The 24,666-nt window shown below is 34.7% G+C and overlaps 1 protein-coding gene across 1 annotated transcript in view; it reads left to right on the forward strand.

Moving 5' to 3' along the window:
• LOC114325659 (nuclear pore complex protein Nup154) overlaps window positions 1-24,666 on the forward strand; it is a 110,964-nt gene that overhangs the window by 42,295 nt on the left and 44,003 nt on the right. Inside the window, exons 6-10 of the mRNA XM_028273775.2 lie at window positions 1,873-2,135; window positions 5,469-5,721; window positions 13,109-13,359; window positions 14,730-15,004; window positions 20,708-20,861. Coding sequence (XP_028129576.1) covers window positions 1,873-2,135; window positions 5,469-5,721; window positions 13,109-13,359; window positions 14,730-15,004; window positions 20,708-20,861 — 1,196 coding nt within the window. The remainder of the gene's footprint in view (window positions 1-1,872; window positions 2,136-5,468; window positions 5,722-13,108; window positions 13,360-14,729; window positions 15,005-20,707; window positions 20,862-24,666) is intronic.

The raw sequence follows: 24,666 nt of genomic DNA on the forward strand, positions 1-24,666 counted from the left end.
TATATTCCAGAATGTCCTCTAACCCAACAAATAATAATTGAACTGTCCTAGGAAGTAATATCATAAAATAGACTCTGAAGGCACGATTCTGACATCCACGGCAGGCGGCAAACGCCAACTGCAAACGGCAGTTAAAATTGTCACCATAACGACGACATTACTTTGCACTATTAATTTGTATATTTATTAGCAACTGCTGTTCGGCAGAACGTCAGTTGCCAAGAAATATACAAATTAATAGTGCAAAGTAACGACGTCGTCCTGGTGACAACTGCAACTGCCGTCGATGTCGAAATCGTGCCTTTAATTTCTATCTCAACGTGGTTTAGGTTTTTTTGTCGATTGGATAGAAATTTTGTCCACAATGTTTCTACAATCGGTGAAAATGATATAACTGTCCATACCAACAGAGGCTATATATTTTAACGCAAGTAATAAGCTGATAATTCGGCAGTATATATTGAAGTTTCATTAGGCAATCGGCATGATTCTTTGTATTCAGAATTCCAGTGATATATTGCACATCCGGTTTTATTTTGAATTTTGGAGCCATCAGTAAAAATATATTGAAACTTGTCTTTAATTATTTTGTTGATAATACTGCCTGGAAGGTTTGAACCCATGTAATATGTTTGTATTACCTTGGAAAAGAGAGTGTCAGGAGGTTTAGTGTAAATTGGAGGCATTTTATTTTTGTACATTTGGTCTTCATACATTGTCAATTTCCTGTAGCTTTCAAAGTGTATGTTTTTTTTAGTACACCAATATTTGTGGCTTAAATCTAATATATTCAAGTTACGAATAGTTCTTAAGTAGCTGACGTTTTTTGAGATAGCTCTAGCAACAAACTTATCTGAACAAAACTGTCTGCGTAGATTAAGTGGTGGTTCCTTAGCTTCAATTTCAATAATAGTAATAGGAGTAGATTTTAAGTAACCAAGACAGAGTCTCAAACATTTATTCCTTTGCATTTCAACTTTATTAAGATATCCTGTAACGATATCAACTTTATTAAGATAACATGGCGAAATGAATCAATTAATTCATAAAAGAGAAAAAGACGAGTTGTTAATTGTGTTGGTAAAAAGTAGCAAGTCAATATATGATGTCAGCGATAAAAAATTGAAAAACAAACGTTAGGAAAAAGTAAGTGAAATGAATGAATGTAAAAAAGAAAAGCATTTTAAAAGTATGTAAAATAATTGACATATTTTTAAAATACTTTTCTTTTTCCATTCGTTCATTTGTTATAAGTGTATACAAAACATATCAGTCTTTTTTAAAAATAAGTGAAATAATTAATATGACAGGAAGTTTTTAAAAATACTATATTTTTATCAATTAAATAATAATAATTAATACATAAATTCCTTGGGGTATTTCAAGCCGGGCAAAATAAATTAAAAAATCCCACTCGACTGATAACGACACAAATCGGATGTTGCCGGCGACCGACAAACGCTATATGCAACGTCTGGCATGACGCTGTAAGCAACTTACGACATTTATTGGAGATCACAGCCTGACGCTGGACGCGACCTACGGCGTTTATTGATAATAATAGCCTATATTTTGTATTGAACACGTGAAGTTGCCAGTGACCGACTAGCGCTGTATGCAACGTCTGGCTTGACGCTATCTACCTACGGCATTTATTCGAGACCACAACCTAAGACCCTACCTAGATAAACAATCTGTCTATAATGGTTATATTGTTGATAGCTCTGTTATATACTATGATCCTTGTTTTTCTCCATTTATTTTAAGACCTACTGTTGTACTGATATTGTTGCTCAAAAAAGTCTATATGCAAAGACACTACATTACTAATGAACCACCCTGTATATGTATTAATATGTGATTATCCTTTAGATGCGGGACCCAGCGTATTTGCTCCTCAAATAATATCAACACCCGCTCCACACAATTACCAGACGCAGCAATATCAAACCGCTCAACACTTTCAACCTAATATGTCACAAACAGCGCCAAATACTACAGGATATGAATTCACTGGTCCGTTTGTTTTTTCGGCGAAACATAATAGTTTATATTTGTATTTAAGTAGGATATTGCGACCAATTTGGAACATGAGAACGGTTGATAAGCTTTCTGTTGACGGAAAGGTTTCTACGGTAAGTTTAAGTTTCTTTTTTTTAAGTACTACATTGGCCACGACAAACGTCACCAGATGGCTGTGTTTTTGGAGTCATCCATCAAACCATGTTAAATAAGTTATGATATGTTATTACATACTATTAAACATTTTTCGGACCATCATTCAAGGGAAAGAAAAAGTTTTAGAAATAAAAATAAAGGAGTGGAGCAAAAAATATAAATATAAATAAATTAATTAAAACTGGATAGTTCCCGGGAGGTGGCTGTACACCATACAGTTAAATAACTTTTAACATGAAGTAAAAACTCCTTTATGTAATTGGTATAATTTAATCACGAATTAAAAATTCTAAAAAATCCAAATGGATTACATTAGTCGTTCAAAACGTTTTCGGACTTATCAGTCCATCTTCATTGCACTTGCTATATGGCCCCAAAACCAAACAGTGGTTGGATTTAATGTGTAATTTACATTATAAATTTGTAAAAATAATATACTTAAAGTCGGTGACCATGGATTACTTTCCGGTAATATGTGATTGCTCTACTGTAACATTTTACCCGTAGGCTTTGGACTACGTTCGTCTGCCAACTGAGTTGGCACCGGTCGGTACTCACCCGTGGCACGACAGTGGTTCTGGTATAATCAATGATTCTTTGTAAAGACAATTTACTTACAAAGAAGGCACACGCTACAAGATACACAATGTACAATAAGCGAGTTGACCGCAGTATAAATGTTTTACACGGATGTTACTTAAAAACATCGGAGAAAAATGATTTGGCTTACAGAAGGATACATCTTCTTCTACCATGAAAATGCACGTGCCCCTAAAGGTGTATTACCAATGGAGAAATTACGGAATATTCACTATGAAGTGCCAGAACATCCACCCTATTACACAGATTTATAATAAGTACTATAAGTGTATATTTGTAATAAATACTAACGTGAATAGTGGCTGGGATGTGTATGCGTACTTTATGGTACATCTAGATCTGGAAGAATATTACAGCGATAGTATAACAGCATTGTAACATTGCTGGATGTGATCTATTGAAATTAGAGGATATTATGTTTAAAAAGTAAAACTTAAATAGTTGTCTTTTTCATTGTTAGGCCAAGAACTTCTCAAGCCTTCCACGTATTGCTATTATTTAAATAAGCCAGGCCAAAATATTGTGTATGATCACTGCCAATTTACCTGGCGCTGAATAATTGTTAAGCAAAGGTATCATCCCACAGAACGGTAGTTCTCGCCAGTGGCGTACACCCCCCTACATGCGACACTATATTATATACGCGAAGTTTTCGATTCTGTCAACCTGACTGAATTGAAAAATGGGCCACATGCCCTCTTAAAGTTTAGGAGAAGACCAGCCAATCAATATGTCAACCATCTATTTTGGTCCAAGGGTGTGGGTTTTACGGCCTCCCCATTTTGGGTCTGTTTTTCGTTCGCGTCCCCAAAACTCGCAAAAATTTCGAAAATTTTAGAAGGCCCACGGCTTCTAGTAGTATTGATCATTACCTTTCCAATTTATCTCTAATTTTGAAAATCGTTTACACCATTCAAAAGTTACCGAGCTCAGAACTTTGCCTTAATTATTTTTGAAAAGGCGAAAATGTTTGCATATTGTGGAAAAGTTACACCGATCTGAATTTTTTATATGTTTCAATAAGGAGTCAGGGCCGATTTAGAACCAGTGTTGTTTGTGGCTTCTGACCACCCATAAGCTAGCTATAGGGTTGGGTTGGTACAACACGGCATATTTTGGGGGTATGTACCTTAGGTTCAAGAAGAAACAGGAAAACCACAAAATACGCCAAAGCAATAGCGTTGGTTTTTCAAGCTCACTAAATCCTATAATACTTCCAGTTATCATATCGCACTCTTAGTAATATAAGGGCCTAACTCAAAATTTGTGTTAACTGTTATTTTAAATGATAAGGGCACAAAATGAAATTCTCTACCGGTTAGCGTTGACAGAGGGAGAAAAGGAACATGAATGGCTCGGTAAATATATTTGTAACCTCTCTCTCACTCTCCCCGGCCACCTCTCGTTCTTCCTGCTACAAGGGAGCAATCAGTAACATGTCTTTCTATGACGAAAATCCTGGTTAGTTCTGTTTTAACATTTTGTATTATATAATAGATTTTAGTTGAGCTGTTATATTATGCAAAATATAATAAATAAATGGGTCTAATTCATAATATATCGCTATTTTGCATAAACAGTGACAGGGCATTAATAATATAAGGGATCAAACTTATACAGTTCCTTATTTCTGTTATGGTTTTTTGTACTATATGGGACTAACTTGAAAGTATTTTTTTCAATTACATGTAATTAATGGAATTTATTTATATTAATTTTTTTCTCATTTATATTCATAGTGCAAGTATAAAATAACAAATCTGCCAAATTTCACATTTATAACTTAAATAATAAGCATGTTATTTGAAAAAATAGCTGTAATTTTGGAAGCCAGAATCTTTAAATGCGATTTCCCAAAAATCTACTTTTTTGAATTGTGTCTCTATATTCCTGAGGGTGCGATATTTGATACCTTTTAAACTCATGTTTAGTGATCAAAATCGGTTAAGCCGTTTAGAAGTTATCGAGTTCCAAAAGTATAATACATTTAACCATGATAGCCGAAGTGGTCTATGTAGCTGTAATGGTTACGACGCTAAATTTGATCGGGCAATCTGAGTTAATTTGATAGCCATCCCAATATTTTTTTATACAAAGAATTATATTGAAAAAAAAAATTATTGAGATGGCTGGGATATGAATTCGATAGGTGAAACCTATCACAAGTTCAGTGTGGTAATCACTAGATCATTTGGATGATAATGCGACAAAGGCGACCATTTATAACGCGTAACGTGTAATCGAGAAATATTACATTCAAGTTCATACATTTAATTTATAAAAAAAAAAACTTTGAAAAACTCCTAATACAAGTATAAAAAATCGCTAAACGCCGTAAAAATTAGTGGCGTACACAATATTCCAGCCACAAAAGAACTGATATGAATATTACGTTGCGCAAAAATGTATTTTGATGGAAAATAAAATTGTAGTTTTATTTTGAACGATTTTTTCATATCATTTACTTTTGAAGTAAAACTCGCCACAAAAGAGTAACTTTTACTTTAAATTTAGCTACTATGGAAAAATCTAGAACTAGAATTTTATTTTCCATCAAAACGAAAATACATTTTTGCGCCACGTAATATTCATATCAGCTCTTTTGTGGCTGAAGTATTGTGTGCGCCACTCATTTTTACGGCGTTTAGCGGTTTTTTATTCTTGTAGATTATATTATATTTTTATTTTAGACATACAGTACCGTATCCAGTGACGACTGCATATTTATTCTAAATAATCTAACTGCTCTCCATAATTTCCTAGCACGAAATACACAACTGTCAACCATGAGCAAGAACCAAAATCAATTCCAGAACAGTACACTTAATAATACATCTTTAAATATGACGAGAATGAACCATACCGTGCAAGACGCCCAAATGGAAGAAAAAGCATCACTGAATTCTTTCAAAATTCTTGTTTCGCTTTGTTGTCAAATACTGGGTAAGTAATAACACCACTTAAGTACCCTTTCAAACTAAGACACTGGTGTCTGACACCGGTGACCGCCACCGGCAGCAAAGCATTGTGGTAGGGGAGCCCAAGCGGGGATTTTTGCCATTACTCGAGCGCGTCAGAAAATCGCATGGGGAGAAACCTTGTATCCCGTAAATTACATCTACCATATTGGCTCTTAATACAGGGGAGTCCGAAAAAAATATGTATGTATGTATCGGTTTTAGAACGTCTTTCGACGTTGTCCGATGCCTAACTTCCACGTCCTTCTATCATCCCATTGGCCATCTCTAAGATCCCTTGTACTCATTGCTTTGGTTACCTCTTGTTTCCATGTCTTTTTGGGTCTTCCTCGTTTTTTGCGGTTTGGTGGTACCCACTCCAAGATTTTTTTGGGCAATCTTGTGTCTTCCATTCTTTGAACATGACCATACCAAATCAACTGTTTCCTCTCAATGTCTGTTGTTAAGTAACCATCTATTCCAGTTCGTCGTCTTACTTCCTCATTTCGAATTCTTTCCCTACGGGATATACCTAACGATCTTCTAAACACATCCATTTCTACAGCTTCTAATTTTTTCCTGTTGTTCTCGGTTATTCTCCAAGTTTCTGCTCCGTAAAGTAGGCTGCTTTTAATAAGTGTTTCATAGATGTTGTATTTTCGCTGTATTCCTATTTCGGAGCTCCAAAGTATTCCATTTAGGCATCCAATTGTTCTTCTAGCTTGTGTTACCCTTTTCTTTATTTCCTCATCGTCTTTTCCCGTTCTATCGAAGATTACTCCCAGGTACGTGTATTCACTACAGGATGTGATTTGTTCATTATCCTCTAGTTCGATATTGGATAACTCAGCTCCTATGGGTAGGTATTTAGTTTTTTCCACATTAATTTCCAAGCCCCACTGTTCATATTCCTCCTTCAGTTTTCTTGCCATATACTGTAGGTCGTCTTTATCATTAGCTATGATGACTTGGTCATCAGAAAATTGTAAGGTATACAAACAAACCTCTCCGAGGTCTATACCCATACCGTGGCATTTACGTTTCCACTGGTTTAATGCTTTTGCAACATATATCTTGAACAAAGTTGGTGAAATACAGCAGCCCTGGCGCAGACCCTTGTTAACTATGAACTTTTTAGATAGTGTGTTGCCAATTTTTACTTGTGATGTAGAATTTTCGTATAGATTTTTTAAGGCTTTGACTAGAGTGTAGCTGATGTTAGTTTCTTGTAGTGATTTCCACAATTTAGTCACAGGAACGCTGTCGTATGCTTTACGGAGGTCAACAAACATGAGATGGGTCTCTTGATTGGTTGCTGATTTTTTTTCAATTAATTGTTTTAGGCAGAAGACATTATCTGTGCAAGTCCTTCCAGCGCGGAAACCAGCCTGTTCTTCTTCTTCTTGTTCCCTATACTCCATCTCAATGAGATTTCTAAGAATGCGCCCGTACACCCGGCTTAGTGTACTAGTTACCGATATTCATCTGTAATTTGAGCAATCCAACTTATTTCCTTTTTTATGAATGGAAGAAATATAAGCTACTTTCCATAAACTGGGTGGTGTGACACCGTTTATATATTTGTTCATACACCAAGTAAGTGCTTGAAAGAGTTTATCTGTGCCACATTTTATTAATTCGGCAGGAATATTTTCGGGCCCTGGAGCTCTACCATTTTTTAGTTCATTTACAGCTTTCTTCACCATATCAACTCCCACTACAATCTCTTCGCCTTCAACAAATACTTCTGTTGGTGATTGTGTGGTATATTCGGCTCTACTTTCTGTTAGCAAACTCTCGTAGTATTCTTTCCATTTTTCTGTTGATATTAACTGAATAGAAGTAGTATTTCTTTCTGTGTTCTTTATTTTGTTCAAAAATTTCCATGTCTCTGAACACTTCCTTCCGCCTATGTAAGTGTTGATCTCTTGGCATTTCATATCCCACATTTCTTTTTTTGCTGCTGTTACTGCTCTTCTTGCTATTCTGCTCTTCTGCTATTATTAGAAAAACTCAAAATTGTCAGATTAAGATAAGGTAAGATAAATAAATGCAGAACAGTGTATATTTCAAAAATCTGACGATTTGAGCGGGACGTAAGGAAATTGACGACTCACAAAGTTTCACAAAAAAAAAAAGCAAAAATTTGGCGAAATGAACGTCAGATCGAAAAACTAAAAAATACGTGTTCAATATTTTTCAAAAATCTATCGAATGATACCAAACACGACCCCCACGGAGACGGGCGGGGGGTAAATTTAAAATTTTAAATACGAACCCCGCGATATTTCGCGAAATGAACATCAAATCGAAAAACTGCAAAATACACGTATTCAATATTTTTCAAAAATCTATCGAATGGCACCAAACACGACCCCCCACGGAGGTGGGGTGGGGGGTTACTTTAAAATATGAGCCCCGAATAGGAGCCCCGAATATTTATTGTAGATTTGGATTCTCTACGTAAAAATAACCAACTTTTATTCGAGATATTTTTTCGAATTATGAATATATGGCGCTATAATCGGAAAAAACGATTGTTGGAAATGGAAAATTAAACTGAAAAATGGAAAGTCCCCACTTTATGGAAAACTTAATTTTTTTTGGTTTTAGGATCTACTCTTCACACCCCAGTAGGTCCCCACAACGCTCGAGTAACTGAAAATTTAGCATACTTTTCTCTCCTACTATTGTTTTAAATGAACGACTAGAGACGAGCCACTTTGAGTATTTGGCTGATTTTAGTGGCTCAACAATGCTTTGCTGCAATTGAACACCGGTGTCAGACACCAATGTCTTAGTCTGAAAGGGAAAATTCGTATAGCTTTTAAATTCGCTAATATTCGCTAAATACTCAAAAACCTCGAAAATGTCTCGAATTTCCTAAACCTGGTAGGGGGCATCTGCCCCCGCCCCCGACCCAAAAAATGACTGAAATTTACAAAAAATACATCAATTTTCATCAGTACATCATATATAATGTATTGTATATACACTTGAGAGCAAAAAAATTAACTCACTTGCTGAATTGTACACGTTAGAAGTCTCGAATTTCCTAAACCTGTTGTCCGATTCGAGTGATTTTTTTTTAGCATGTTACAGCATTATTATTTAAGAAAATATATGTAATATTATTGTTGCTACACAGGTAAAGGTCATTTTATACTGGGTGTAACAATCATAGGGTGTTTTTTTTTTCTTAAACGTACCTAACTTTTTTTTATTATCCAACATAAGCAAATGAGTCAAAAAAGAAAATGTTAATAAAGCCTAAGCCTACAATTTAATTTTAATTTAAATATTTTTCATATGCTAGAACACTCCACATGGTGGTCCGAACTTTAAGAAAGAAACACAGTATGATTGTTACACCCGGTATAAAATGACTTTTACCTGTACAACAACAATAATATTACATCAATTTTCTTAAATAATAAGGCTATAACATACTAAAAAAATCACTCAAATCGGACAACAGGTTTAGGAAATTCCACGTGTACAATTATTCAGCAAGTGAGTCGATTATTTTGCTCTCAAGTGTATAATGCTTGACTCCCCCCCCCCCCAATCGAAATTTCAAATGACGCTCCTGACATCATCGCACAGCCAAATATGCAGATGACACAGCAATGCTTGCGGCTCACTCAAACGCGTACATCGCCTCGCAACTGCTCCAGACAAATCTCGATAAAATAAAGATTTGGTTACAAACATGGCGAATTAAAGTAGGCGAAAGCAAGTCAGTACATTTAACGTTCACTAATTGAAAATGTGCATGCCCAACCGTCTCATTAAATAATCAAGTACTGCAACAAAAAAATGATGTAAAATACCTAGGTATGCATTTGGATCGCAGATTAACGTGGAAGGAACACATATTCACGAAAAGAAAACAGTTGGGTCTGACACTCAGTAAAATGTACTCGATGATATGAAAAGGTCACAACTGAGTTCGTGCAATAAAATTTTAGTATACAGGTCAGTGAAGCCAATATGGAGCTATCGTATTCAACTGTGGGATCTGCGTCGAGATCCAATATCGACATCTTGGAGAGATTCAAATCGAAGACCTTCCGCATTACCACAAATGCATCGTGGTACAGACATGTCTAATGAATACATTAATCGTGATCTTCAAATAACGACTATCAAAGAAGAAATTGCCAATTACTCCCAAAAATACGACATACGACTTCAAAACCACCCCAACAGGCTAGCGAAGAACCTTATGAGGCCCCAGGCAAACAAAACTAAAGTGCCACACTCCAAGCGATCTACCAACAAAATTAAAAATTTTCAAAAATGTTTTAATTTATTATGCACATTTTTTAGAGTAGCAGATAATTTTGTTACTAAAATTATGATTTCATAGGTCATTGCCATTGGACAGTCTTCTGCAAGTCTTTTATAATTAAATTAAACAATTTACTTATGGTAATATAAGTCATATATCTATACCGTTATTAGGCGTCAACGCCCTCCGGTAGGGATCTATGGAGGAGTATCACCAAGACGCAAGTCCTTATCCCTTGTCGTACCGCTCTTCCATAGGCCGATCAGACGCCAGTTATTCCAGACCAAGTAGTAGATTCTATTGAATTTTATACTACCGACGTTGGCCTTTTATTAATTTCATGACCTGGCTGAGGCTCGAATCGTCGATCGCAAATCCACTAAACTTGTCGATCGACTGCGCCTCTTCCAACTGAGCCGTCGTGACCGACTGGTAATCGATGTAAATAATTTGGATCGATGTACAGATTGTAAATAATTTGGATTTAAAAAAAAATTAATCATCACAATTAAAAATAAAAATCAACCTAAAAATGAATAACCATTTTCAATAGCATTATGTTGTTTTATATGCCATTAGAGTGAAAACTTAGTCTAGTCTTCTTTTTAAAAATCAACCTGTCTCGGAATTTTTCTCCAAAGTGGCCTATTCTCGAAAAAATGAATTTATTCCACAATTTTGAACCTCTCTGTATTTAAATTTTTAAAGACAGTCTGAGTTTGTGTTCTAAATCAAAGCAATAATTGTCGATGGTGAAATTGTGAAGAATATTTTTGATTCTGTTATTGGGTCACTTTCTGTTTTTTTCCTCATTTATTCCTAGGTCCATATTGTTTGAGAAAGTTGAACAATAATACATATTTATATATTTTAACTTGTGTGTTCTAAGTCCAAATCATCTGCGTAATTTATGAAGATATCTTAAAGATGGTTCATCTGTTTTCTAATTTGGTGTTTATAAACAGAGATGACAACGCATACCCCAGTGATAGTAAAATGTGTGTTTCCAAGGTATTTTTACTTTGCAGAAAAGTTTATAGCTCTCACCAGTGATATTAGTTTGCCGGGGATGTTCAATTTGTCCATAACTTCATACAATTTATTTCTTAGTATGCTATCACAAGCTGATTGGAAAGGTTGAAGTCGATGAACGTAACTTAATCCACTAATTGCAAAACATTTTAAAAGCGCCTACACACATCCCGACCTGGGCACCTGACACGACAAAACTCCCATTCTCCAAACCATTCTTGTCGGGGTCAGCTCTACACACGTCCCGACCAAACTACCCGACGAGACGTTAGTAGCCAACAACCTTGCGCATTTTCTGCATTTTTCTTAATTGCAGCCTTGGTACAAGTTTTTATTCCGCATACCAATATAATGTTTTAGTGTAAGCAAAGCACATTACGTACTTGACTACTTTCTTCAACAAAATTTACAATGAAAGAAAAATACCAGATGATTGGTTGGAGTCACTGTTTATAACATTACCAAATAAAAGCAGGTTTTGCGATCACCAAATGTAGCGATTTTAGACTAATCAGTTTAATGAGTCACACACTCAAGATACTTTTACGTATTATACAAAACCGAGTATTCCTTCTATGCGAAACTAGAATGGGTAATAAGCAATTTGGATTTAGAAATGGTCTAGGAACTAGAGAAGCACTATTTTGTATGCGCGTTCTCTTACAAAAAAGTTGTGAATTCCGAAAGAACGTTTATGTTTGTTTCATCGACTTCGAGAAGGACTGAGTACAACACGATACACTTTTCTATTGCCTGCATGCAGCAGGACTTGACCACTACGATATAAGACTGCTGAAATACTTATATTACAACCAAGTAGCCTCTATCCAAATTGGAGACAGTCGTACTGAAAAACTACCGATAAAACGTGGAGTACGACAAGGTTGTGTTTTATCACCCACTTTTTTTAATCTGTACTCTGAAGAAATCTTTAGGGAGCTTTAAATCTTTGGATGACAGACAAGAGGGAGTAAGGCTGGGCGGAGAAATTCTTGCTGAAAATTTACAAGATCTTCAGACACTACTAAATCTAGTCAGTGAAGCAAGTTATCGGAGAGGCCTTAAAATCAACATTTCAAAAACAAAGTGGATGGTAGTTGGAAAAATTAATATAGATCAAGGTCAGCTTTCTCTTGACGGAGAGGAATTAGAACGGGTGAATCATCTCAAGTACCTTGGCAGCTGGTTAAATGTAAATTGTGACTCTGATGAAGAGATAATAACTAGGATCAAAATATCACGGAAAGCTTTTATGACCTGGAAACCAGTTTTATGTAACAGAAACCTGTCGATGAATATTCGAAAGAAGGTCCTGAAATGTTATGTGTGGTCTATCCTATTGTATGGTTGTGAGACATGGACGTTAAAAACCGCAATGCTAAACAAAATAGAATCATTCGAATTGTGGTGCTATCGACGAATCCTAAAGATATCGTGGGTTTCGCACACTTCCAATGAAGATGTTCTTCAAATGATGAATTGAGAACGTCTGCTCATAAGCATCATAAAGAGGAGAAAAACAGAATACTTCGGCCATATAATTCGAGGACCTAAATACCATCTGCTTCGCCTTATAATACAAGGAGAAGGGGAGGGAAAGAGATGGATTGGTCGAAAGAAACTTTCATGGCTGCGTAATATTAGACAATAGTGTGGCTGCACAGTAGAAGAATTATTTCGCGCAGCAGCCGATAGGGAGAGATTTCAGGAAATTGTAAACATAATGACGGCCAACGTCTGAATACAGACACGGCACCTAAAGAAGAAGAAGTAAGCAAATTGTTTTATTTTATTTATAATTATTTTAAACTTGTCAATTTGTATGTTAATGAATACGGAAAGAACGAAATAAACAACGTATTAACAATATGGTAAATGGTATATGTAAAATTATTGTTTTACTTACATAATTTCTAAACATAATGACTAATTTTTGTCGTGCTACAAGCCTACACACGCTCCGATAGTTAGCCCCGACAGTCAGGTGGTCAGGTCGGGACATGTGCAGGCGTTTTAACATTGTAATCAATAATTTTGCTTTTTGTAGGTCTCTGGCGAATCCTGTGTGAACATCAATTTCATTCATTGGTGGCGTCTCTTACGGAAAACGAACAGCAAATTCTCGTCAATACAACTTTTAAAGACTTGTTCCTTTACAGACACGACATTTGTTCGTCATTGATATCAGCTCTCGTTCAAACCTATCTTGGAGACAACGCTTCTGTCGATTCTATCAGCAGCAAATTGAGAGAAGTTTGTCCACAAATGTATAAAACCGAAGATATGGCATATTCAAAGGTAAACTGATAATGCACCCAATAGACCAGGTCGGATCTGTTTTGAGGTGGATGTTAGAGGTGGCATTCGGATTTTTGCAGATAAAGTTAGGTGACAACTTCAATAATTTTAGTTGACCTATGCTCCTTCTCAAATATGCCCGGAACATTAATAAAAAAATTTAAATATTTAAAAATTTCGAAAAATATCGATTTTTTTCTACTTTCATTGCTTATAACATTAAAACGATTCATTTTGGAAAAAGGTCGTAGCGAAAGAAAATAAAGATAATTAAATTTTGTATAATATACGACTGGCTTAAAATGTCTTAAATTATTACCCTTTCTGCAAAATAGCAATAAATAGAAACTAAGGGGGCAAAAGAGACTGTTTTTATTCAATGTTTTTCAACCACTTTGGTTGCACTTAGAACCTTCATCAGAGACGCCTATTCTCGAGAAAATGAATTTATGCCAACTTAAACGTCCTCACTGTATGTGTTTATAAGCCAAAAAATTGTTTATAATTTTAAAACAGTATTGAGGCCGGTTAAATAATCCGATTTTAATTATGTAAAGTATATTATATAGGTAGAGAACCTCTTTATATGTAAAAAAATCAGCAAACTTCTAAATGGTCTACTTTTTCTTCAGAAAGTTTTTAAAAAATTTGATTTTTTTTAAAATCTAGTTTGCATAATTATTCTGCAAAATTTATCAGGTCGACTTAAATGAAATTTGGTGAACGATTTAAGTATGTTGTTAGAATTTTTTAAGTGAATTGCGAAAGTTCTAAGTGCAACCAAAGTGGTTGAAAAACATTGAATAAAAGCAGGCTTATTTTGCCCCCTTATTTGTTTATCATACAAAATTCAATTATCTTTATTTTATTTCCCTACGACTTTGTTCCAAAATGAATCGTTTTAAAGTTATAAGCAAAGAAAGTAGAAAAAGATCGATGTTTTTCAAAATTTTTAAATATTTTAATTTTTTTAATAATGTTCCGGGCATATTTGAGAAGGAGCATAAGTCAATTATTATTGTTGAAGTTGTCACCTAACTTTATCTGCAAAAATCCGAATGTCACCTCGCACATCCAAAAATAGACGTTTTTTCACAGATGCGCCCTGGTCTATAAGTGTAATATTTTCATATTTTACTTTCAATATCTTTTTGATCGGGAATTAACTAACCACTGTTTCTAAATTGAAAATATTCTGACTTTTCGACCTCAAGATGGAATATGGGCATGGATTGCTCCATTACTGAAAATATATAAAGTTTCAATTAATTTCGCCTTCATGTAGATTATAGAGTTTTTAAATTTATACTGAGCAACAGTCTTATGGTTTGATTATGTTCCCATATATAACTAAATAAACATTATTTCAGGCAATCGAAATCCTAAAATCTGCTCGAACAATACAAAATGTCGGAGAAAAAGAAGAATTGCTCAATTCAGCGCTACAAATTTGTAAATCTATCGGACCTAATTTGAACATCGGTGATGTGTGTAAAGAATTTTGTAATCTTAAAGGATACAAAGCCGTAACTGAACTATGTTGTCATTATGCCTCAAAATTAGACCCAGAAAATATTGCAGAGATATATTACAATGCACCGGATAGCACTGGAGACCAGGAAGGTTATAATTACTATCAAAACAGGTACGTAATAAATTAATATTAAAATGAGTAAATTGTGAGCATTATGACCGCAATAACAAGCATGTAAACACAAAAATGAAATTATAAAGTTTAATTTTATTTTATTAAATGTTAAGTTTAATTTTAGCAAAAATCAACAATTGTATAAAACTATGTGGATACATGTACAGTTTATAAAGCATATCATACAATTTTAAGGTCCGATAATGATATCAATCGAAATGTGTTCCAATAAAGTGTTGGACATCTTGCTATTAGTGCACCCTATGTAACGCACAGCTGAATATTATGTTTGTGCGTCACAGTGTTGCCATGTCATTTCTTTCATAATTTCAATAAATGTTAAATGTACCTACAAGAATAATAGAATAAGAACGTTTACTTCTCCGTCATTATACTAGGTAGAATGACAAATGAGGTGTCAAATGAAAGCCAAGGATAGTACTAAAGGTGAGAAACTAGACCTAGATTGTGTCCCTCAAAAAATAAGCGTTATATTGGGGATTTCTAATGTCGACATTAAAAGTTGCACTATTTTTTTTTCTATAAAACATTTTGATCTAAAACTTACCAGAAAACTTCTTTGTGCTCTCTACTTTGAAATAAACGTGATTAAGAAACTAAATTTTAAACTTCGTCACACAACTTTTGCGATTAAATTTTGCAATGCACAAATCCGCACCTTTTTCTTTGAAAAAATTCATAACTTTATCATGATAAGAATAAAGATTTAAAGCAGGTACCTTTGTCTTCAGAAATGTTAGAGCTCTATACTGTAAAAATTTCAGAAAAAAATATTAAAATGGAACAGAGTTGTAGCGAAGTAAACGCAAAAAACGTGATTTCATTTTTTTTTTATTTTACAATGTTCCCCCACATAAAATTCAAAATAAACCTCATTTTCGTTTTCAGCACCCTCGAAAATATAAATTATGAATAAAATTAGCCATTCACCCCTCCGTGGTCAGTATCTCGAAAACTAAGCGCTTTTTTCAGGGTGTCTCGCTCGTGTATAATATCACAAAAAATTGTAACGTGATAGTATGAAAAAAGAGAGGATACGGCAACGGTGTTACAAGTGATGGTCCGATCCAATGCCAAAATCTACACAGACATATATTAGGGTGCACTAATATCCAAGATGTCCTAAAGTGTTTATTATAAATACAGTGTGTCGCATTAAACATGAAGACAGTTCTATATTTCGGCTATCAAAATAAATACAGATTTGAAGTTTTGCACAGTCATACAGGTTAAAGGTTCATATTTTTAAGATACTCAACTGAAATTTCAATTTTAAACGGGGCCTACTACGAATCCATAAACAGGGTAAATTTTCGATATTTTGCTTCGCGTTACAGATATCGAAGAAGTTATTAGCAAAAGTTGTTCCAAATATAACTCCACTTACCAAATTTCATGACAAAATTCGCACTTTTAGTTTTTTCATTATTTTGGTCGATATTCGATAAACTAAACATGACTCGTGTGCCATGAAGAGAAAAATCTGTAGAATATGGTCAATTTAATAGTGTAATTCATGTAATTTAAATTATTTGGTAAAATAAATAACGCTAACACAAAGAAATAATTTTTTATTAAAAAAAACAATAAATTTTTATAGTCAATGGATTTACTTTAAGAAAATAATTAAAACAATAATTTTCATAATACACATGACAATTTATCAAATGGAATGTCGCTCGACTAGTCATCCATTTATTCGCATACATTTTTGAATTGTTTTACGATTATGTCTGGATACTTGGAAAAACCTTGCTATAATAATTTCACCCTCCCTCGCAAAAGCATATCCACCATCAGTAGAATTAGATTTGGACATGCATGTTATCCTGCACATTTATTTAAAATAAACATATTAGATTCGAATATTTGTCAAGAATGTGAGGTTAAAAGTGACTTGAACCACATATTTTTTGAATGCAAGAAGCGTAAACATCTAACCAATCACCTAATTAAAAGAATTATAGACCAGAACATCCCACTCCCTGTAAATATTCTCTTTATTCTGTCACTGAATAAAAACAAAATTTTTGACTGTTTGGTATCTTTCTTGTCGGATAGTAAAATATTATTGTTATAGGTATTTGTAAAATATGTTTATAAAAAATAAAAAAAATGATTAAATTAAAAGAATCTACTATCTAAAATAATCTAATAACTAAAAAAAACATACAAAAAAAATATAAAAAAAAATTAAAGAAAAAAATCACTAAGAGATTTAAACCTCCGAGGGATTGAACCGGGTTGACATCTTATCGTAGTGACAAAAAGAACAAAAAAAGCAAAAAAAGCAAAAAAAAAGAATGCATTTATTTTAAATAATTAACATTAATATTTTTATTTGTAAAATGTATACACTATGTGTTCTTGATAAACATTAAGTATAATATATTTTTATAATATTTATTAACATAGTATGTACATTACCTGTAATGAGTAGGTAAAATAAGAAGTAAAATATTGTAATATTATTATAATAACTACTATTATAATAAGCAACTACTTCAGTTGGTTTATTCAGATTCAATAAAGTTTCACTAATTGGCAATATCTTTAATACATTTAGTTTTGATTGAGACTGGCTGAATGACTATAGTCCAAGCCAAAAAAAATGTCTGTATACTGGAAAAACGTATAAGAATAAATGAAGGGGTAGTCGAGCGAAATTACATTTGATAAAATTATCATTTTTTACTATGAAAATTATTGTTGTAATAATTTTCTTAAATTTAATCATTGACTGTAAAAAATACTGTTTTTTTAAGAAAAAATTATTCCTTTGAGTTAGTGTTATTTATTTTACTGAAAAAATGTAAATTATATGAATTACACTAATAAATTGACCAATGTACAGATTTTTCTCTCCATGGCACACGAGTTATGTTTAGTCTATTGAATATCGACCAAAATAATGAAAAAACTTAAAGTGCGAATTTTGACATGAAATTTGGTATGTGGGGTATAGAATAAATAATATTTAAAACAACTTTTGCAAATAACTTTGTTCTATACCTCTAACGCGAAGCAAAAATCAAAAATTTACCCTGTTGTGGATTCGCAGTAGGCCGAGTTTAAAATTTAAATTTCAGTTGAATATCTCCAAAAATGTAAGTAAACCTTCAACCTGCATCACTGCAAAACTTCAAATCTGTATTTGTTTTGATAGCCGAAATAACTTAAATAGTTCAAGAACTAAGGGATTTTTTAAGTCATACTGGCGCCTTTATTGCTGAATATCATCTATGATTAGGACAGTAATGAAGGGATAATCTTACATGGAGGATGGAAACCAAATGTGTTTCAAATTGTTGATTCCGAAAACTATTGAATTTAAGGAAAAAATTCGTCTATAAAATATGAAATAAAATTATATTTCTTACAAGATAAGCATGTTAGAAAATTCAATTGTAAAAATAAAATGACATGCAAAAGATATTGGTAAAATAGTCAATTGTTTATACAGTACAACCTGCCATATCCGGACCTGTCATATCTGGACCTCCCCATATCCGGACGGTTCTGCGCCGTCCGGATCTACCGAAATCTACCGAGAAAGGCAGTCCTGCTATTGGACAACGCACTAAAAGAAGAACTAAAAGATGGCGAAATAATGTATTATAGAATCTATAAAACGTGTCTATCGACGAAAGTTATTTACGGCGTTGATTACTGGAATGTATGAAGGAGAAAACGTTTCAGAGACTAAAAGAAGTAGTGGTCTTGATATCCGGATTTTTTCATATCCGGATCGGTCTGTCGCCACATTGATCCGGATATGGCAGGTTTGACTGTAACTCTGTGTGTTTGATATATGCAGAGTTAGAAACAAATCTAAATCTGTGTTTGAAATTTTTGCAAAAATGGGTACTCTTAAAATTCCCTGTAGCTTTGTCTAGAAATGTGCTAGAGACTCAGTTGAAACATTTTTTGCAGATAATTTTATTTAGTTTTAACTGTGGGCAAGATTTGAATTGTGCGACACAAAAATTACTTGATAAAACTACATCTTCCCTTGATGTCATAGTCATGGATGATATCCAGTAATACAAACGCGATATGACTTATTTTTTTGGATCGACCTCATTTGAGCCACAGTTCTCGACATCCACTAAAAACTATAGCAGAAATTTGGAAACTAAAGTGTCGATTATTAATAAAGGTTTAAAGCGCACTCAATTGAATTTATGTTCAATTTTATTTTGAGTTGATTTTTTGTTATTTGGAGTTATGGAGTTGTTAACTGGAGTTATGTTTATTAAACTCTAAGGAATGACGTGGTTCGTTCCAATGCATGTGGTAAAGGGATTAATGTTAGTATGGTCCAATAGACAAAACATTGTAATTAGAAAGCCGGCCCCTCATAGGGATTGGCTGAAAAGGCAGAAATATGATTACAATAGTCATTCAGATTGTTTTTTTAGTATCCCGAATTTTATTTTTATTTTAGCCATAATAAGGTTATAATTTGCTGTGATTAGATTGTATATCGTTATTTGTTTATTGCAATCAATATTGTTATTATCTATCTGCATGAGTCTGTATCAGCATGTGTATCATACTATACTAAATTTACAATCAAGATGCAGTAGAAATAAACAAAACAAGACACGTTAAATGCTACTAGGAGCACTCCCGAATCATAATTTACAATGTATAAACTTTGGAAATCATGATTTGGGATTTACAATGTATATACATTGTAAATTATGATTCGAGAGTGCTCTTCCATCCGGGAGTAGCATTTAACGTGTCTTGGTTTGTTTATTTCTACTGCATCTTGATTGTAAATTTAGTATAGGATATGCGGTTATTTTGTGAAATGGATGAAGGGGTCCAAATTGTAATAACTATGTGTGATGATTTATAGAATATATTTTTTGGTATGAAGAATCTAACGCAGCGGATTAGACCGTCTGCTGGCGACCAAGGTAACGCTTAGCATGTTATCAAAGTAACTGACGCAAACAGTTGACAATATTTAAGAAATTTTAATATTAAATCAATATGTATTTTTTAAATAAAGAATATACATATTTTTTTAAATATCTGAATATTTTGTTTGTGTGTCCTATACGCTCTGAGCTTCGCTGGTGTCGCTCCTAGCGGTTACTAATTCAACTTTCACCGGTAATTTTTAAATTTATTATTTAATTGTTATCGCTTAATATTTACAACGCTAAAAAGTAATTAAATTGTAATAGATTTTTTTAAGATTTTGCTAATCATTTTGACGTTCTATTGATGAAATATTAATTTCTTACTTCGGATACTTTCACAATTATCATGTAGATGGCGCCAAGATTAATTTATAATTACATATTACAGAACATTAAAAAACGCAAATTCAGTATTTAAAACGTAAGTATATTTAAGGTAAAAATATATACCACAGCTTTGATCAACTAATATTTTTTATAATTAATGTTTTTAATTTTAATTTAAAATTAATCACTTTGACATTTATGTCAAATTTCCGGTAAACGTTTACAGACTTGTCACTACTGGCGCTCACGAATTTATAAATATCCCCTCTACGTACGAGCTCACAGCGTATATAATATGTATTTCCCTTTACCACTCTTTCATACATTTTTTTCTATATAAAATAGTATCGATGATTCACACCTGCCAAGTGACCTAGTTTTTATTATTAACGTTTTACTAAATGTTTTGTTTCAGAATGGAAATTTATAGGCATTTATTGAATATGTTAAATGCCATGTATCAAGAACTTAATGTAACTCCAGTACCGTGTCTCAACTACGACCTCGATTTTTCAGTAACTCAATCAATTTTGACAGATACACCAGAACAGTCACAAATTGGATATATGGTAAATTTTTTATGATATTATGTTCTATTTTAATGAATATGTGGTTAGATTAAACAACCTTAATGTAAAATAAACCAAATCTGCAAAAAATCGGTATTTGTAATGTTGCATTTGAGATTTCCGCGGGTGTTGTAGTTCTATAGTTCTTACGTTAAGTGACATATATTCCGATGGGTGAGTTGCGGAATTTAATTAAAAATGGATATAATAAAACAAACGGTAATTTTATTTTTGCAACGAAAATGTGTTCGTTTAGGTCTCTCGGAGAGGGTCGCGTCGGTATGTGTGAATGGTTCGCATGCTGCGTAGTGACTAAAGAAAGCAACCACAAACGATGATCATGTTTGTATTCCTTTTCCCCTGACCAGATGATCACATAAATCACTATCAAGTCTGGCGTCTACTTTTACGGTTTTTAAGAAAAACAATTCCGAATGCATAGCTAGCTGTTGACACATTAACTGTCTGATAAAATACTTAATTAATGAGGGTGCAGTTTGTTGCCGCATAGACGAACAACAGATGTCACAGGATAAGGCCATAACCTTCGTATTTGAATATGCAGTTTGAATGACTAACGTTGTTTTGTTTTTGAGAAAAAATATTAAAATTACAATTAGCAAAAATAGTAATTAAAGCGTATCGCTATACACCCCCTTCTGAGAGACTAAAACGATAGATAATATATAATATATACAAATTACATATAATGAAAATTGAAAATTGGAAAAAAAAATAATGCAAAGTTTATACAAGGAGAAAGAAAAAAAAATCACTCGATTCACTTTGAACTAACACTTTCTTGGTAAGTTCCAGTAAATCTTGCTTTCCTCTTCGGTCTGTTGTTGTTTGTTTTGCTGGTCATTTCTTTTGTTTCGTGATGGGTAGAGTCGTGAAGTTCGTAAGCAGGTTTCAATCTGTCTATGGAAATTGTTGATTCCTTCCCGTTTACCCGGACGACAAAAGTCTTGTCACCTCGCTTAACAATTGGAAAAGGACCGTGATATGGGTTTTCTAAGCTGCTTTTTATTGTATCACGGCGGATGAAAACGTGAGAGGTGGTTTTCATGTCTTTGAAAATGAAGGTACTTTTGGATCCATGATGCGACGGTTGCGTAGGACGGAGGTTTTCGAAATGGTTTCGAAGTGTTTTTAAATAAATGTGAGCATTGTCGTCGGTGTTTCTTTGTGACGAAAACAATAGTTCACCTGGCAAACACAATGGTTCTCCGTACACGAGTTCGGCGGTACCTAAATCTTCTCTCCACGCTGCTCGTATGCCCAGTAACACTGAAGGTAGGCTTTCGGTCCATCGGATGTTTTCATGACATCGAATTGCTGCTTTTAACTGTCGATGAAACCTTTCTACCATACCATTTGCTTGCGGATGATAGGCGGTTGTCCTTAAATGGGAAGTTCCAGTTAATTTGCATAATGACTTGAAAAGATGCGATTCGAATTGTCGGCCTTGATCTGTTGTGATGCGCTTGGGAGTGCCGAAACGAGCTATCCAACCAGAAAAAAATGTTCTGGCTACTGTGTCTGCTTCTTGATTAGGCATCGGGAAAGCTTCTGGCCAACGTGTGAAACGATCGACACATGTTAAACAGTATCTGTTTCCTTCTGAAATCGGCATCACTATAATGTCTATGTGGACATGTTCGAATCGGCTGGAAGGTGGTAAATAACTTCCACTAGGTGAAACAATGTGGCGCGATATTTTCGCTTTTTGGCACTGTAGACACGCTCGAGTCCATTTCCTCACATCTGATTTAATGGATGGCCAAACATATCGCTGTGTGATCATCTTCACAGAACTGTTGATTCCGGGATGTGCCAGGTTATGCATGGTGCGAAAAATTGCCATTCGAAGTGGTTTCGGTACAAATGGTCTGGCTGTAGATGTTGATATGTCACAGTACAAACTCACGTTTTGTTCGGAAAAGCGTATTTTCTTCATTTGTAGTGATGTTTTCTCACTTAAAAAAGTTTGCAGTTCTGGATCAGTTTCTTGTGCGAGAGCTAAGTCAGTGATGTCGATATCTTTCTTGATGCTATCGACTCGAGATAGTGCGTCTGCCACAATATTTGTTAAACCAGAAATGTGCTGAATGTTAGTGCAAAACTGTCCTATATAGTCTAAATATCTAAACTGTCTAGGACTACATTTATCTAGCTTCTGAGTAAAGGCGAAGGTGATTGGTTTCTGGTCTGTGTATATCGTTATGTCCTTGCCTTCGATCATATGTCTGAAGTGTTTTATGGCTAGATATATAGCTAATAGTTCTCTGTCGTATGCACTATATTTCTTTTCGCTAGGTGAGAATTTCTTAGAAAAGAAAGCTAAAGGTTTCATACCTGTATTCGTTTTTTGTTGTAGTACAGCTCCCGCACAAAAATCAGAAGCGTCACAAGTGATGGAGATATCAACATCGTTTACAGGGTGGCTCAGTAAAGCAGCGTTAGCTAAACTGTTTTTGCAGTCGTCAAAGGCTTGGATTCGCTGTGGTGTCCATTCGATTGGTGCTTTTCCTTTGACATTACCTTTTAGGGCATCATGTAGTGGTGCTTGTAGCTCAGCTGCATTGGGTATGAACCTTCGGTAGAAGTTTAACATACCTAGAAATCTGCGTAGGTCTTTCACTGTTTTTGGCTGAGTGAAATTCTGTACAGCTGCTACTTTTTCTTGTGGAGGTGTGAGTCCTCCGTCTGATACTGTGTATCCCAAAAAGGTAATCTCGTTTTTGCCGAATTGACACTTCGCTGGATTTATCACAACGCCAAACTGCTTGAGCCTTTTGAAAATCTCTTCTAAATGCGACATATGCTGCTCTTCGGATTCTGATGCAATGAGAATGTCATCGATGTAGGCGTAGGCGAAGTCTAGACCACGTAAAATCTCGTCTATGAAACGCTGGAATGTCTGTCCTGCGTTTCGTAAACCAAAAGGCATATATAAGTATTCGTACAGCCCAAATGGTGTGGTAACGGCGGTTTTTGGTATGTCATCGGTGGCTACTGGTATCTGGTTGTATGCTCTCACTAAATCTATTGTAGAGAAAATTGTCTTACCAGCTAGCGCCTGACCGAAATCTTCGATGTGCGGAATTGGATATCGATCTGGAACTGTTTTTTGGTTGAGACGTCGATAATCTCCGCAGGGTCTCCATTCCTCACCTTTCTTCGGGACCATGTGCAGTGGAGTAGACCAGTTACTTTTCGATGGTCTTATGATGCCTAGCCGTAGAAGATTTTCGAACTCTTTTTTAGCCCATTGCAGTTTGTCAGGTGCTAATCGTCGAGGCTTCGAAAAAACGGGTGGACCTGGTGTTGTATCGATGTGGTGCTTCGTTTGATGTTCAATGTCTTTCACGATACCGGCGGGTCGCGTGATTTCCGGAAATCGTAGCAGCAGTTCGTGGTAACGCGACGCTTCCGCGATAGTCTTTACGCTGCCGTCGAAACACTCTTTGACGAGTCCCTTTGTTCGAAGGGTTGTCGTACTGTCTACTAAGCACTGGTTAGCAATGTCCACTAGGAGCGCGAAATGGGAAAGAAAATCGGCTCCGATAATGGGCTTTGAAATGTCCGCCACTACGAATCGCCACGTAAAATCACGCCGTAGTCCGATGTTCAATGTCAAGTTCACATAGCCGTATGTCGCGATTTTAGTGTCATTGGCCGCGTATAGTTCGTATGAAGTCTTTTCGCGTGCACCCCGTACATATTTCCGCGGGAAAACGCACAGATCGGCACCGGTGTCGACTAAAAACTGTTTTTTTGTATCATAGTCTGTTACGTAAAG

The sequence above is a fragment of the Diabrotica virgifera genome, chromosome 1, assembly GCF_917563875.1.
Source record: "Diabrotica virgifera virgifera chromosome 1, PGI_DIABVI_V3a".
Taxonomy (NCBI): Eukaryota; Metazoa; Arthropoda; class Insecta; order Coleoptera; family Chrysomelidae; genus Diabrotica; species Diabrotica virgifera.